Raw genomic sequence first — 14,046 nt, 5'->3', positions numbered from 1 at the left:
ATGCTAGTAGATGTACACAGGAAGATTATTTGATTAGAAATCATGCCACTCGACAGAATGTGATCAAACAGTAGGACATCTAGAGATAAGTTCCACTTTGTTATAAAAGGAAGGTGTGGCGGTGTTGTTTTAAGGATGCAAAGATCAGAACAAAATAGGGATGAATGGAGTTAAAATATGAAGAGACAGAAACATATTAATGAATCAATATGAACAGAACATTTAGACATTAGCTGTTTATCAGAAATGTGTGCTCTCCTCTTGCATATTTATGCATATATTTTTTTCTGGTTCAAAAGTTGTTTATGGGTAAAAATTCTTTAAAAGTACTTGCTTGTAGAAACATATACAAGGCTTTTGTGGTGCTCATGGCTCAAACATGTAACTTTCTCTGATCCTATTATATCCTTAGTAACTGGGCTGTCTACAAAGTATTCCTCATAGCATGTGAAAAATAGCAGCAATTAAATGACTTTAATTTAACATGCTTAGGGCACACAAGTATGTGATTAAGAAACAGCTAGATAGAAAGGAGTGATGGGATTGATGGGATTGGTGGGACTGATTTGACTGATGGGATTAATGGGATTAAGGCAATTGTCAGTTTGGGAAAAGAAAGGCTGCAGGTCCTCCAGTGTTTCACAATTTAAATATCAAAACTTTTCTCTAGACTTTAACTGGTCTTATGCCAGTTATTGCAAGTAAAACCTGTGCCTTAAGTCCTTCAATATGTCAAAACATTTGTGATTGAATAGAGAACATACACAGAACATACAACCTCTCATTTGAATATCCCATTTGCAATAAAAGGATAAGGAAAGAAATGGTGGAATGATGCAGTGGATCAGTGTATGTTTAAAGGAGCAGATCCAATAGTCATGCATCATCAATGGGTGCTTATCACACATGTTCAAGAGACAAATGGAAAAAGCAGCATGAGTAGCACACCTCACCTCACTATGACACATGTATCTCCAACACTCAGAAGCATGCGCACACACACACACACACACACACACACACACACACACACACACACACACAGACACACACACACACACACACACACACACAGACACACACACACACACACACACACACACACACACACACACACACACACACAGACACACACACACAGACACACACACACACACAGACACACACACACACACACACACACACACACACACACACACAGACACACACACACAGACACACACAGTCACACACACACAAAATATTCTCTCATACTTCTCTCCACCACAGACATATACAGTACCTTCTACACTGTGCTGCATCTTGTCAAAATGCAACCACAAAGTCAAAGCAGCCATAACATACAACATGCTCTCTCTCTCTCACACACACACACACACACACACACACACATACACACACACACACACAGAGTTGAACACACATAGAGGCACACATAAAATGGCACAAATCTACTGTACACAGAATAAATCACCTCCCACTAGACACATACGTACACCATTGTGCAACACTAAAAGACAAATGTTTCACAAAGGATTATTTCTAAATTTAACAGTGCTCTCTAGTGTGTGTCATTGCTTAGATCACTAGCCTATCATTATATATATATATATATATATATATATATATATATATATATATATATTGCATCTAACCTGGATATTAATGCATGAGTATTATTTATTCAATGTCATTCACTGTGAAAATAGTATGTAATATTGAAAAATATGGCAATAAATAATTGTTGACAAAGATTTCATTATTAACAAAAATTTCACCATCATTGAGAGCACTGTCTTAAATAATCCACTTGGTGGTGCTATTGACACTTTGCCTCATGAGCTTGGAGCACAAAGGTCCAACAGAGAGTAGCTAACGCAACAACAGAGCATATTCCAACAAACAATAGCTAACACAACATTAGAGCACAAAAGTGCAACTCGTTGTGACTAATGACACAAGAGCACAGGATTCACAGCAATGGAGACACTGAGGAGTGAGAGGCCGAGAATCTCGGGATAAGACCGGCTGTATGTGTCAGGATGAAAAGATTAAGAGCCTAGCCTCAAAATGTGACTTATCCCTCATATGCCCCATTGTTCCGCCACATTTTGGATGGAACCTCCCCTGTTAGGCAAGGAGGAGACGGCATCTTACTTACATCAAATAACCTCTCTATATACACCTCCTCATTGACCTTATCTCGCAGTATGTCCTGAGAATGACGAACAAAGGTCACATAGCCATCAGCAACATCCATTCCCGGTTTCTGCATGACAGAGATTGCACAGAGAGTTAGCCACTTGTTCTACTTGACAAGCAACGCCACTGAAAACCTTAAAGACAAATTTGTTTAATACTTACAGGGACATCCACATACTTGGATGCTGCTTTCACCTAAAAACCAACAAACATTTATTTAAGGGCTTACCAGGCTTACCAGATTAATGAGAACATCAGCAGCATCTGAAAAAGTTATTATATCTCACCGTAAAGGAGAGGAAGGATGAGAAGAGTGTTCCCTCATCATACCTGGAGATCTTAGCTAGAACGCTCTCCAGAATTGCCACAAACTGTACAGGATACACAAAAGCGACACATGATCTAAAACAAACCTATGAATGCTCTCTAGCACAACCAAATAAATAAATAAATAAATCCAGCAGATACTACCATACTACCATAACAGCCAATCCTTACATCAGCCCCTTCTAAAAACCTACCTTAGCCACCAAAAGAGAAATCATGTCCTTCACACTCTCTTCGATGAGATCATCAATTTTAGAGTGATACTGTTTCTAAAAAATATGATTAAAATAATCAGTACATCATGCATATTTAAAAATAGATGCTATATAATTTCACATATTAACAATGTAGGTTTACACATCAAACATATTTTAATAGATTGTACTTCCCTCTTCTACAATCTATTTCTAATTTTCATTGTGAAAGGACCAATATCAGAATTTTCATAAACCCTGAGATACCAAGAACATAATTGCCGGTTTCGATTACAAATATGGATGTTTTCTTTAACATAAGAAGTGAAGGGTCTTTAAGCAAGTGACAAAACTGGCCAGCCTTGTTTGGTGCATTCAGTAAGAATACAGCTATCAGACAAAAACAGATAGTCCATCAAGGTAACCATAGAAATATCTGGCAAAAGATGAAGAAAGACCAACATTTTTATAGCATTGGATTTTACAGTCTCTTTTTTACCCTTTGAGTTTTGTGCCAGTCCTAGATCAGGGAGATTTTCTCATTACCTCTTGGCCCATCTCCATAGCACACAATTTAGCTGACTGGTCCTTGGCATCCACCATCACGTTGAACATGGTGCATAGAGACAGTGGAATACGGAAATCTGTAGAACGGCTACTCTTGGCCAGCTTGGACTCAAATGCTGCTCTGGTGCTAAAGACCAGCAAAAGAGTTGACCATCACATCAATAGCAATTTATTTAGGTCCACAGGTACTGTGTCTATTTTCAGGTACTGTGCTTTACGTAAAGAGTGTATTCTGAGAGATCATGTCCATTCACAATTGTTGGAAATGTATTGATTTGTGGTAGATTTAATTACATTTGTTGGCTTTATGTACATTTTGTTTATGCCTACATGCACACCAACTGTACAAACACTAAAGCAGAGGAGTTTATTATACTGATCTTTGCCCTCTACCACCAAACACACACATACCGTTTAACACAAGACTCGATCATGTCACTTGACATGAGCTTCATACGGTTGTCTAGGTGCTTGGCAAACTCCTCCTCAGGCCAGTGCAGATCTCGGATGAACGTCTGCAGGGCATCCAGCTTCCAGAACAGATCTTCTGATGTCCCAGAGCCATTACTGCCGGGCACAGAGACATGTCAGAGGTCAGGGCATTTTCAAATGAGCTGCTCAATAAAAGCAGCAACAGAAAGGTAGAGCTAGCTCTATGACTCTACTCGTTAATTTTTTTTTATTGATTTATTTATTTTTGAGGATTTTAGCCATACAATGAGAGTGCCCCCAAAGCCTGGTGAGTCATACTGGTCTTCATAATTGCAGGCAAAGGCTTTGCAGCATCAGTCAATGTATGGTAAAATAAACAGCTGTGTTACCAGAACACACCAATAACCTCGCACAACTGCGTGGTTATTCACCCTCGAGAGGGCCCAAAGTCATGCACAATTTGGATGGTCATCATTCTCTAAGGGGGGTGGAGTGGGTGGGTTCGGGGATGGGGGGGGGGCCTGGGAATGCCATGGTGAGAGAAGGCATGTGACATGGGTGAGACACTAAGCCATGTTCTGTTGCTTTTCAGGAGGTATGTAGCTGTGCTACACACCACCTGCATATTGTTAAGCAAAAAGATCATTTAAGAGTGAGCCAGATCTCCAGTCTCATTAGAACCACACACACTACTTGTTCAGAGGGACCAAATGAAAAGGTTTGCATGGACTTCAGTTTCCAGGGAATGGCTACACTAACTCAGTAGTTAGAGGACAAAATTCAGAGGAGAAAAAGAAACACAAATACCAGGCTCTCTCTCACCACCCATGCCCGACAAGGCTGACGGAACGCGAAAGGTCAACGCACACCATGCAGTCAACTCTGAAGACACCATCCTGTGTGGAGACTGATGGAACGGTAGGAGGAGTGTTGTAAGGGTGGGGGAGGGCTTGGGGGGCTACCATAGAGTTGAAACATAAGAGTGACTTTGGTGTGGCTGCTCGTAGAGGTAAAGCCAACAAACTCATTTTGCTTTGAAGAACTTACATTAGACAGGCTTTAATTACATAGCAGAGAAGCAATTTTCTTTTTTTGGGGGGCTACTATCACTGAATGGGATGTTATTTGTGTCATAAAGGAGTTAAATGTACTCCCCTGACAGGGGGGAGTGAATGGAAATTTGAAGATATGAAACCCACTCTGATGTTTAAACTCCATGAGGGCTAGTTTCTATTGCTTTGGAAGCCAGTCTGATGTGAAGTCTGACATAAAGTCTGCTTCAGAGTGCTTTCATCTAATGCAAACACCAGGCAGGGAGTTCCACCAACCCACACCCACTGACACCTTTAAATGAACCTGAATGCCCTGATGGTCTTTTAGCAAACCCCTCTACCTCAAGTCTGAAAAGAGCCTCTAAAAATGAAATTCTTACCATAGACATCAAAGGCCAACTATTTAATGCAGCTTCTGCACCTTCCTTAGGGCCAAGATCCAGATACAGCCTAATATCTCCACATGATTAAAATGTGCTAATTTTGGCTCAATGAAGATTAATGAATCTAATGCGTGGAATAACTAAAAACAGCCTTATCAAACCTATCAAGCTGAGCTGAGCAATGAGCTTCTTGAAAAACAGATAAGTTACCTAAACTGCAGTTCGAACCTTACACTTAAACGAAGATCATGTCTATAATAGGGAATTTTTACTTAGTTGGAAGCAGGGATATTTAGGGCTATTTGTAGGTTTGGGTTGCAATCCAGATCTCGCCACCTCAGTCCCACCTCAATGGCATGCACATTGAGGAAAATGAAAAGCTTTTCAGTTCTCATTTCAAATATACAAACAACATGGGCTTGACCCAGATCCCTTGCAACCTACTTGGCATGAAAATGACTTGAAACATTTGTTCTTTTTTGTAAAATATATAGGTTCTTTGTTGCTTGTTTTATTGTGCAAGATATAAAGAATTTAAATAACTTTTGTTACATCTTGCTGACACTGCACAGCATCTAATGTTATATAAATAAGAATATACCATGATGTGCTATATCCTAAATATGCTGGCTTGACAAACATTTTATCCCTATTCAGCTCATTGTTATTCTTCTGTCATAGCCAAATCATTGTCCCTGTCTCTGACAGGCTACTCATATAGAGCACTACTTAAATGACAAGTAGTCTTGCTTTGCTGGATTCACTAGATTCAGTCAAATCTCTTCCTACACTTTATTGCAGCTATCAAAACATTGCTCACTTTCTGTCTGTTAACATTATCTAAACTGCTCTACCTTCCACAACTTAACAACTAAAGTTCCAGCCTAAACAGAAATATATTTGTTTAAATTGCTCTTGTTTCCAACAGTTTCCAACCTTGAGGTAACACATGGCTTAAGACACAATGAAAGCTTAAGAGAATGAAATCTTAAAAATGATCATTTAAAAAATATATATTTGGCCATGTTTGTCAAGCCACCATAGTGTGGGTTTTCAAAGATTTATTTCTGGTTCCTACTGTTTATGCAATGTTAAATGACAAGGGTCACAACACCTTCATGCCAAGGGCACATTTTGAATTCATCACAGCTGATATAAACTCGTTGAATACACACTCAGAGTCATATATAGCAGCCATCCAGGATGGAGTGGAAAAGCTAGGCATTTGTGGAAGGTTAACAGATAGTCCTGCTACAGGCACGGGAAGATTTGGTACTTTGGGAATTTGGAGGTTCACATTTGGTAGATTCACATTGGGCAGATTACTTGTTAAACTCCTGCAGAAACAGACAAAAAAGAAACAAAAATCCATAACAGTGGCAATGTGGAATGCTGCAAAAAAGCAATGACATACAGTAAGAAAGTAACAAGAAGTAAGAAAAACTGTAAAGAAAAATATCATTTTTTGACATCTGAGAATAGCAGACATAAACAATCAGTTGTTAAATGTAGGGAAGGTCTCTAATAAAACATTTAAACAGAGGACTCACAGTAAAAAGATACATGCTAGGTATAGACAGCAGCACATAAACAGGTAAATAAAGAAAGAGAAGCAGCATGTTTCACTAACAGGCACTGACAGATAAATCAGCCACACTGACAGGTACAATGACCAGTGGTGGGAAATTTAAAAACACAAGTAGGAGACAAACAAATAAAGGAAACTGTGTGCTCATGTAATCTTGGGGTAGAATTAAAGGATCCACAGTAAGAGCTCTAGGTGTATAAAATTCCCTTTTGTACAAATGTATGCTCCGCCTCCATATTCCTTCATTTAATTAAAGGTCAGTGGAGCATGTGTTAATTTGGAAAATATTGAGAAGATATAATAATTAAGGAGAAAGGTTGCTGATCCCACATCGAGATAACATTATTTTAATCTGGGAAATGGCAAAATCAATATGCAAAACAAATTTACAGAGGCAGGGGAAACAGCAGAGCTTATTAGCACATAAAAGGCATCCTCTTTCTCTCAAGCACAAATTATGAAGGTTAGTTAATGCAACGAAAAGATGAAAAGATGACAGATGCTGACTGGAGTTCCTTTTGGACTGATGCTAGTTATGATAATTCTCTGTTTATGATGAACTGAGGTCAGTATGCTTGGAATGAATTAGAGCCCAAATTATCAGTACAGTGTTTCTAATACCCAGAAATACCCAGAAATAATCATTTTAAAATCTTTTCCTAAAACACCATGATTTGCTATGATAAATCTGAGGTGATTATAAATTATAAAATGTTACATTTGGGGGAAAAAAAATTGACTGAAAAATGACTGTGCTAAATGATTACTGCACTTTTTCTTGATGCCTTCTCACACTAGGTGAAATCTAATGTGCTGTATTTGCCCAATCTACTCTCTGGGGCATTAGTGGCTCTAAATGATTACTTCTGTTATGAAAGGCCCTGCCTTCCGATCACGCCCAGCACTGTGCAGTTGGCAGGAGGTGGTGTCTTACTTTACAGGCTCCCATGACTCACGCTCAAAGCCCCTGTGAATGGACTGAGCGATGGAGGACTCCATTAGATCGACATATCGCACCACCAGGGGGGCATACAGGTCCTGCAGGTGCTTGTGAAACTTTCCGTTGCACAGATGGTCTACAAGGAGAGAGAGAGACATTTATGACTCAACCTGAGGAGACTTGCAATTCTTTTGCATGTGGCCAACATGCAACAGTCAATAGCCACAACTGCAGCTGCTTTTCACCACTCTATACCCCCAAATTTTAATTACACTTAATTGTGCTTACAATCAGTTCGTAGGAAGTCATTAAGAAGCTGGAAGAGTGGGAAACTGTCCCAGCTTTCAGGAGACTGGATCTCTAGCGCTGCATCCATGTCGACACCGTAGAGGGACAAGAAGTGCTCAGCGTGCTCCACCATCAGATCTGACCACCATGCAAAGGCCTTGAATACCAGAGAAAGACATGGTGGGAAGGATAGGGGGAGGATAGAGGGAGAAGATGTTAGAGCAGAGCAGAGATGAGGCGACTGAACTTAAATAATGGAGTAAACTGGTTCCTGCCATGTGGTGTGTGGAAAAGTTACTACACTAGCCAAATTTTGGAGAAAGTGGCTGGCTATTACAAAGTACTTGCAAACACAATCTGATTTGTCCTCAGAAGTCGGTGACCCAAATGTTAGGCTCTAATTAATTGTGGAGCCACCTTGAAATTACTTGCATTTAACAGTTTTTTTTATTTTCACTTACAGTCTCAAGCTACTGTACTGAAAAAAACTGAAAAGAGTTATCTATATACTGATGGGTTTGGTGTAATGTACATTTGGAACGAGTTACAAAACATTAATGAATGTAGCAGGAATAATATCTTAAAAACAAGGCACTCATTTAACCAGTTTACACCAGTGGAAATGTTAGGTTTTGTTTGAGGAACCTCAAAGCCTAGTTTAAACTTTCAGAAAATTTGCAACACAGAAAAATTCTGTTCTACTTTCTTAAATTGTTTCTATGCAATGCAAAGTACTTCATCTTAAACCCACATGGACTTACATAAGACTGGATTCACCTTAGATACACTGGGTATCTTATTGTAGTCTTCTGATCCTATGAAGTAGCAATGTTATAACTAAATATGTAAAAGTAAGGTACAAATATCTGGTTGATATGAATGACCCTTATCAGTTTTACTAGCCTGTATGTACAATAATCACCACAGATTTAAACGACCAATTCTTCAGTCTTGTGTTGCAAATGTGCTTACATGTGTGAGCAGGCATTACTGCTTTGTATAAGAATCTTTCCTTATTTACAGTAAATCTAGTCAGGAAAGTCAAGATGCTAAAACAGGTGCAGTTCTCATGCAGGTGAGGTAGAAATCGCTGCATGCTGTTGCTCTTCTGATGGAAGATGTAGTTTGTTCAACCATTCACATCACTGCATCCCTGACATTAGGATGGGGATGTGTCTTATTGTCATGCATCCTTGCACCCTGGTGTGCCTAAGACTGCAAGCAACAAACTTTAAAAAGGCAATGAGTAGCGCTTTGTTATGTTTAAATATTTTTTATTTTTTTTTTTCATCTCCAAGAACACTGATCAATTTGGGCATGTGGCAGAGATTGAGAGAAACTTAAAGAAGTTTCCATATACTCTCTCAGAACAACTTGCATGCAGTCTTGGCATCAATTGTTTCTCATAGCTAAAAAAAGGAAAAACAGCTGTCCTAGAGACAAAGTCATTCAGGGAAGTGATCATCCTTTGAGAGGGTCAATCCTTCCCTTCGGCAGCATGCTGTTTTGCTGTTTGGCTCTTATACCCCATCAACCCACTCCAAAGCTTCCATGTACCACACATTTCTTTCAAGGTCAACTCAGCTGGAACTGGAGTACAAGCTGGGTCTAAACTTCCCATTTCACTTACCTGCCCTACACACACTGAACCCCAGAGGACATTGATCATGTTTCAAATTATGAAGAGAAAACAAAGCATTGGCTGGGGCAGAAGTGCAGCGCATATGGCCGAGCTCAGCCACACACACACAGAGAAAGAAGGAGAGGTAGAAATAAATCAGCTATGTCAAATCCAACCAACTCCAAGATCCTTCCCCAAGCCCTTTCTTGCAATCTTTACTGGGAAGATAGAAGTATGGAAATGTTGCCCTCTGGTTAGAAAGATGACAAAGATGTCATCATTTTTAAGCCTCTTTTTTAATTGGCAAGAAAAGACCAGGTGATGGAGCTAGGCTATGATTTTGGATTGTGGTGTATAGAAAAACCTATACTTCATCTTGAAAGGGGGCAGAGAAAAATTAGCAGGAAGGGCCAACCTGACATAACAAACTGGGACAAGGCTTGGATGACAAAACTATGGGGGGGGGGGGGGGGGAATGGTGCAGCTATATATATATATTTTCTCTAGAAAAAGCAAAAACCTTCCACCAGATCAACCCCTGCAAATTGGGATGCAAGCCTTACCATCAGCTCTTTCAAAATAGAATGGACAGACAATGCTAACAAAATTTGACTCATCAAAGTAAGACAGAATGCTAAGATTCCCCACACTGGGGGAGGGGGGGAGGGGAGTAGGGAATTACAAGTATAGAGGCCCCACACAGCTCATGCACAAACCATTATTGGGAAACAAAGGGGCTGATTCATTGCATTCAGTGTTCTCACATACCTCTTTTCCCTGCCCAAGCCCATTGGATGGATTGAGCGGTGAAAAAGACATGGAAATATTGAATAATGTATGCGTAGACTAGTTACAACATAAGATATTGAGAGGAACTCTGGACATTAGTATCATCATGGAGGACCTCTTTGCATGCCTTGTTATTCTGGTTCAAAGATGTTGCTTAAATGACTGAAATTCCAATATGAGGCTACCCTGTCTTGTTCAAATAAGATTCATAATTATCATCTAGCGCATCAAAAGGAGTTTCAGATTTTGATAGACATATTACACTTCATCTCACTAGTTCCCTCCCTTTGTCTACCTTCTTCATCCAACTGTCCCATTCGCCCACCCCAAAATGACAGTAAAGCCCCTAGTGTGGCTTGACATGCTGGAGGGGAAAATAGACTATGTGATGAGGACTTAAGAAGGAAGGAAACATGGATACTGTACCGACTGGTCTCCTGTACTTGTGACCGCAGCCTGTTAAGCATATTCAAAAAAATAGAGTAAATCTGTAGGGCTCAGGAAGACCACGGGTTATCTAAATATAAATCGTATGTACTGCAGTCATTCCAAACATGGATATTTCCAACCTGCTCGTGGATGTAAAGAACTAATGATTCATGCAGACTGGTTTATTATTATAAGTGAATTGTTCGTAAAAAGCCTGTCTACCCCATTTTCTGATTTGTCATGCTTTATACTGTTCTATTGAATATCTCTTTTTGTGAAGATAAACAGTTACTCTACATTTTTAGGCTGCTTTTAGACAGAGGATCCAGAAACTCAGGGTGAAAGAAACTGGATCAGAAGGGAGTGTCAACTTCATCAAACAGATATTTTTAACAAACGGTACTGTACAAATTGTGCAGTTGCTGTTACGTGTAAATACACTGTTCAGAGCACAAGGGCTACGACACTGGCTGGACAGAGAATGAGGGACAATACAGGAACGTAACAGAGGCCTTGCTCACCTCAGCGTGATGGTCCTGATTCTGCTGAAGAACCTCTAGGACTAACTCTGCCAGGCGAATGACATGCTCCAGTTTTTTGGCAGGTGTAGCTAGGTTGGCTACATTCTCTGGTGCAGAATAGTAAAGGAGAACAGAGGTCAACAGCAGTGCAGTTTTTTTAGTGATGAGTTTCTCTGTAAATGTCAGATAATTTACATTTCAGCCCTAAAGAGTGATCAACCTGCCCCATTTAGCATGCAATAACAGTAATATGGTTGATGACATTTATTATAACAACTCAAGTAATGTCTGAATCACTAATGCTTATCTGCCAACTACTGTTTATACCTTCGAAGTTCAATCCAGCCAAAGAGTGCCCTTTCTAATTGAACTAATTAGCTCACCTGACAGCACACCTAATTGCTAAAATCAGGTGTTCAATTGCATGGCTTCAGTTGGGTAGTGAGAGTAAATTAAAAGTTATAAGTGCATTTAAAATAGTTGTTGCCCTGAAATCCTGATAGGGGAAACTATGTAGTGAGAATGAGTAGGAAATGTCAATGGATTGCCAATTGATTAAGATACCATTTACAAAATACATTACATTTTTATTTTGGAATCATATTTTAAAATTTATATAAATTGGCCAGAAATTATTGAACTGTAAAATGTTAAAAGTGGAAAACACCTGTTGTTAAATTAGTGGAGTCTAATACTATGTATGAGACAAACAGTGGATTAGACATTTGATTCAATGAAATGAATGCAGGACATACAGTGCTTTGGATTTTAACATAGAATAAAACATTGTCTGAACATGACAATTTCAATAGGACAAAATAACAAAAATACACAGTAATGATGTGACAAATTTGATGTTTCCATTAAAACATGGGTCTGCAACAATTACACAACCATTATTTGACTGACATTTTGGTTTATTTCTCATGACACTGCATATTCATTTAGGTTTCCCTTTAGTCTGTACTGCCTAGTTTGTTCTTTGGCTGAAACTGGTTAACTGTCCAATTGAGCTCTTGTTAAACAAAAAGTACAACTACTTGATAAATTCATGTGTAATAAAATACTATTATACTGCTGATCAGTGATAAATATTTTATAAAAATTAATGCTGTTTAGCTCCTAAAGTCATGATGTCATCAACTCCACATGATGAAGTAAACATACTGCTGATAATGATAATTCTTAATTATCATTATCATCCAGGTTTCATACTTCATCCATTTTCAGTGTGCTAAACTGATAATATTGTTAATTGTTTGTGGATTATATGCTTTGAATAAAAACAGGGTTGAAAAGAAGACTGCTGTGAATTACCATCTTGGGGACAAATATAGGAATTTAGTCTTAATCCAATAATTAAAATACTTTACTAGAAAATATTTGCAAAACATTTTTTCTCACAGTTTAAGGCACTGAAAATGCTGTCACTGAGATATTTGTGATAGATAGTATTGCATAGCTGAGCAATCATAAAACAATCTTTAGAACTCTTTACTCATACCTTAAAACAATGCATTGCCACTTGGTCATAGCAGAACACAATTGTTATATAATTTTTTAGATGTATACTATCTTCACAAACAATTCAGCACTTAGTATGGTGCAAAGAGAGACAGACCATGCCAGATTTGCACAGTGGAAACTCTTGTGTCAAGGGAATAAAGATTTTCTTGTTGTTAATTAAGGCTTAACTTGGTAGTATAAGTGAGAGTATGTTTGTGTCATATTGTTAATGTGAGCTGGGTTATATGTTAGAGGGGACAGAGGTGGATGTCAAATATAGCTTCACCTGGATCCCTTTGATCCTTTAGAGATTTCTCAACTTGAGAGAGAGAGAGAAAGAGAGAGAGAGAGAGATAGAAAAAGAGAGAGAGAAAGAAAGAACAAGTGAAATGAAAGAAGAAAAGATGAGTCATTAAGAGTAAAATCTGAGGTTTTAAAGTCTCGAAGTCAGTGACAGGTGTCACCCCTTGTAATTTCTTTCTTGACTGCAATCCAAGAGATTTTCAAGTACGTGGAAGCATATCTCATTAAAACACAAACAATAATTAAAACATTCAGAGACAAAGACACAGACAAAAATATCACAGTGAAGAAGCAATGTGACACACTCGACGAGTAGACCACAGAATTCTTCTCTCTCACAAAACTTTGACAAGAGCTATTGTGACCACAAATTGAACAATTTCATGACTCAGTTCAACTACACATGACTCATCGTTCCATTGCACTAGTCGACTTCTGCTGGTAGCTGAGTCACCTGCTGAAGTGCTCTGGAATCGCCAGAGAAACCAGCTAGCACACTACAACAAAGACACACAGGCAGATGACCAGGGCAGGTAGCAAGTGAGAAAAGCAAAAATGCATTCAAGTCATGAGCATGAGCTTCAAAACCAAAACAGGACAAGAAGAAGCTGAGCAGATGCTTAATCATGTTATGTCACAAACAGATGTAGCCATAACTGGCACATATTCCTGTCCACTCCATGGAGTGTACAATAGGTATAAGGGTCAAAATTCACTGGATAGCCTAATAAATCACAATTGGTAATGATACCTATTATTTACTATCCATTTATCAACTGTACCAGTATGAATCAGTTTTATGAAAGTGTTTAGCAATCTACATGTGTAGGTCTATATTGCAATGTTGTTTTAAGGAAGGATCAAATAAAATATTTTAATCTTTTTAATTAGTCCCTAAGCACCT

The 14,046-nt window shown here is 38.7% G+C and overlaps 1 protein-coding gene across 11 annotated transcripts in view; it reads right to left on the bottom strand.

Moving 5' to 3' along the window:
- cadpsb (Ca2+-dependent activator protein for secretion b) overlaps positions 1-14,046 on the bottom strand; it is a 65,506-nt gene that overhangs the window by 3,595 nt on the left and 47,865 nt on the right. For 3 of the 11 annotated variants that reach the window (XM_027007864.2, XM_027007866.2, XM_027007871.2), the window contains 13 exons: positions 13,126-13,158; positions 11,334-11,440; positions 10,810-10,839; positions 10,363-10,371; positions 7,974-8,130; positions 7,680-7,821; positions 6,333-6,494; positions 3,702-3,857; positions 3,270-3,417; positions 2,724-2,798; positions 2,490-2,573; positions 2,365-2,397; positions 2,162-2,269 (listed from right to left, as the gene is read on the bottom strand). In XM_027007864.2, the coding sequence (XP_026863665.1) occupies positions 2,162-2,269; positions 2,365-2,397; positions 2,490-2,573; positions 2,724-2,798; positions 3,270-3,417; positions 3,702-3,857; positions 6,333-6,494; positions 7,680-7,821; positions 7,974-8,130; positions 10,363-10,371; positions 10,810-10,839; positions 11,334-11,440; positions 13,126-13,158 (1,244 nt within the window). The remainder of the gene's footprint in view (positions 1-2,161; positions 2,270-2,364; positions 2,398-2,489; positions 2,574-2,723; positions 2,799-3,269; positions 3,418-3,701; positions 3,858-6,332; positions 6,495-7,679; positions 7,822-7,973; positions 8,131-10,362; positions 10,372-10,809; positions 10,840-11,333; positions 11,441-13,125; positions 13,159-14,046) is intronic. The other 8 variants (XM_027007867.2, XM_027007869.2, XM_027007873.2 and 5 more) reach the window with 7 other exon arrangements.

The sequence above is a fragment of the Electrophorus electricus genome, chromosome 3, assembly GCF_013358815.1.
Source record: "Electrophorus electricus isolate fEleEle1 chromosome 3, fEleEle1.pri, whole genome shotgun sequence".
NCBI lineage: Eukaryota > Metazoa > Chordata > Actinopteri > Gymnotiformes > Gymnotidae > Electrophorus > Electrophorus electricus.
This window is presented reverse-complemented; position numbering and strand designations above follow the sequence as displayed.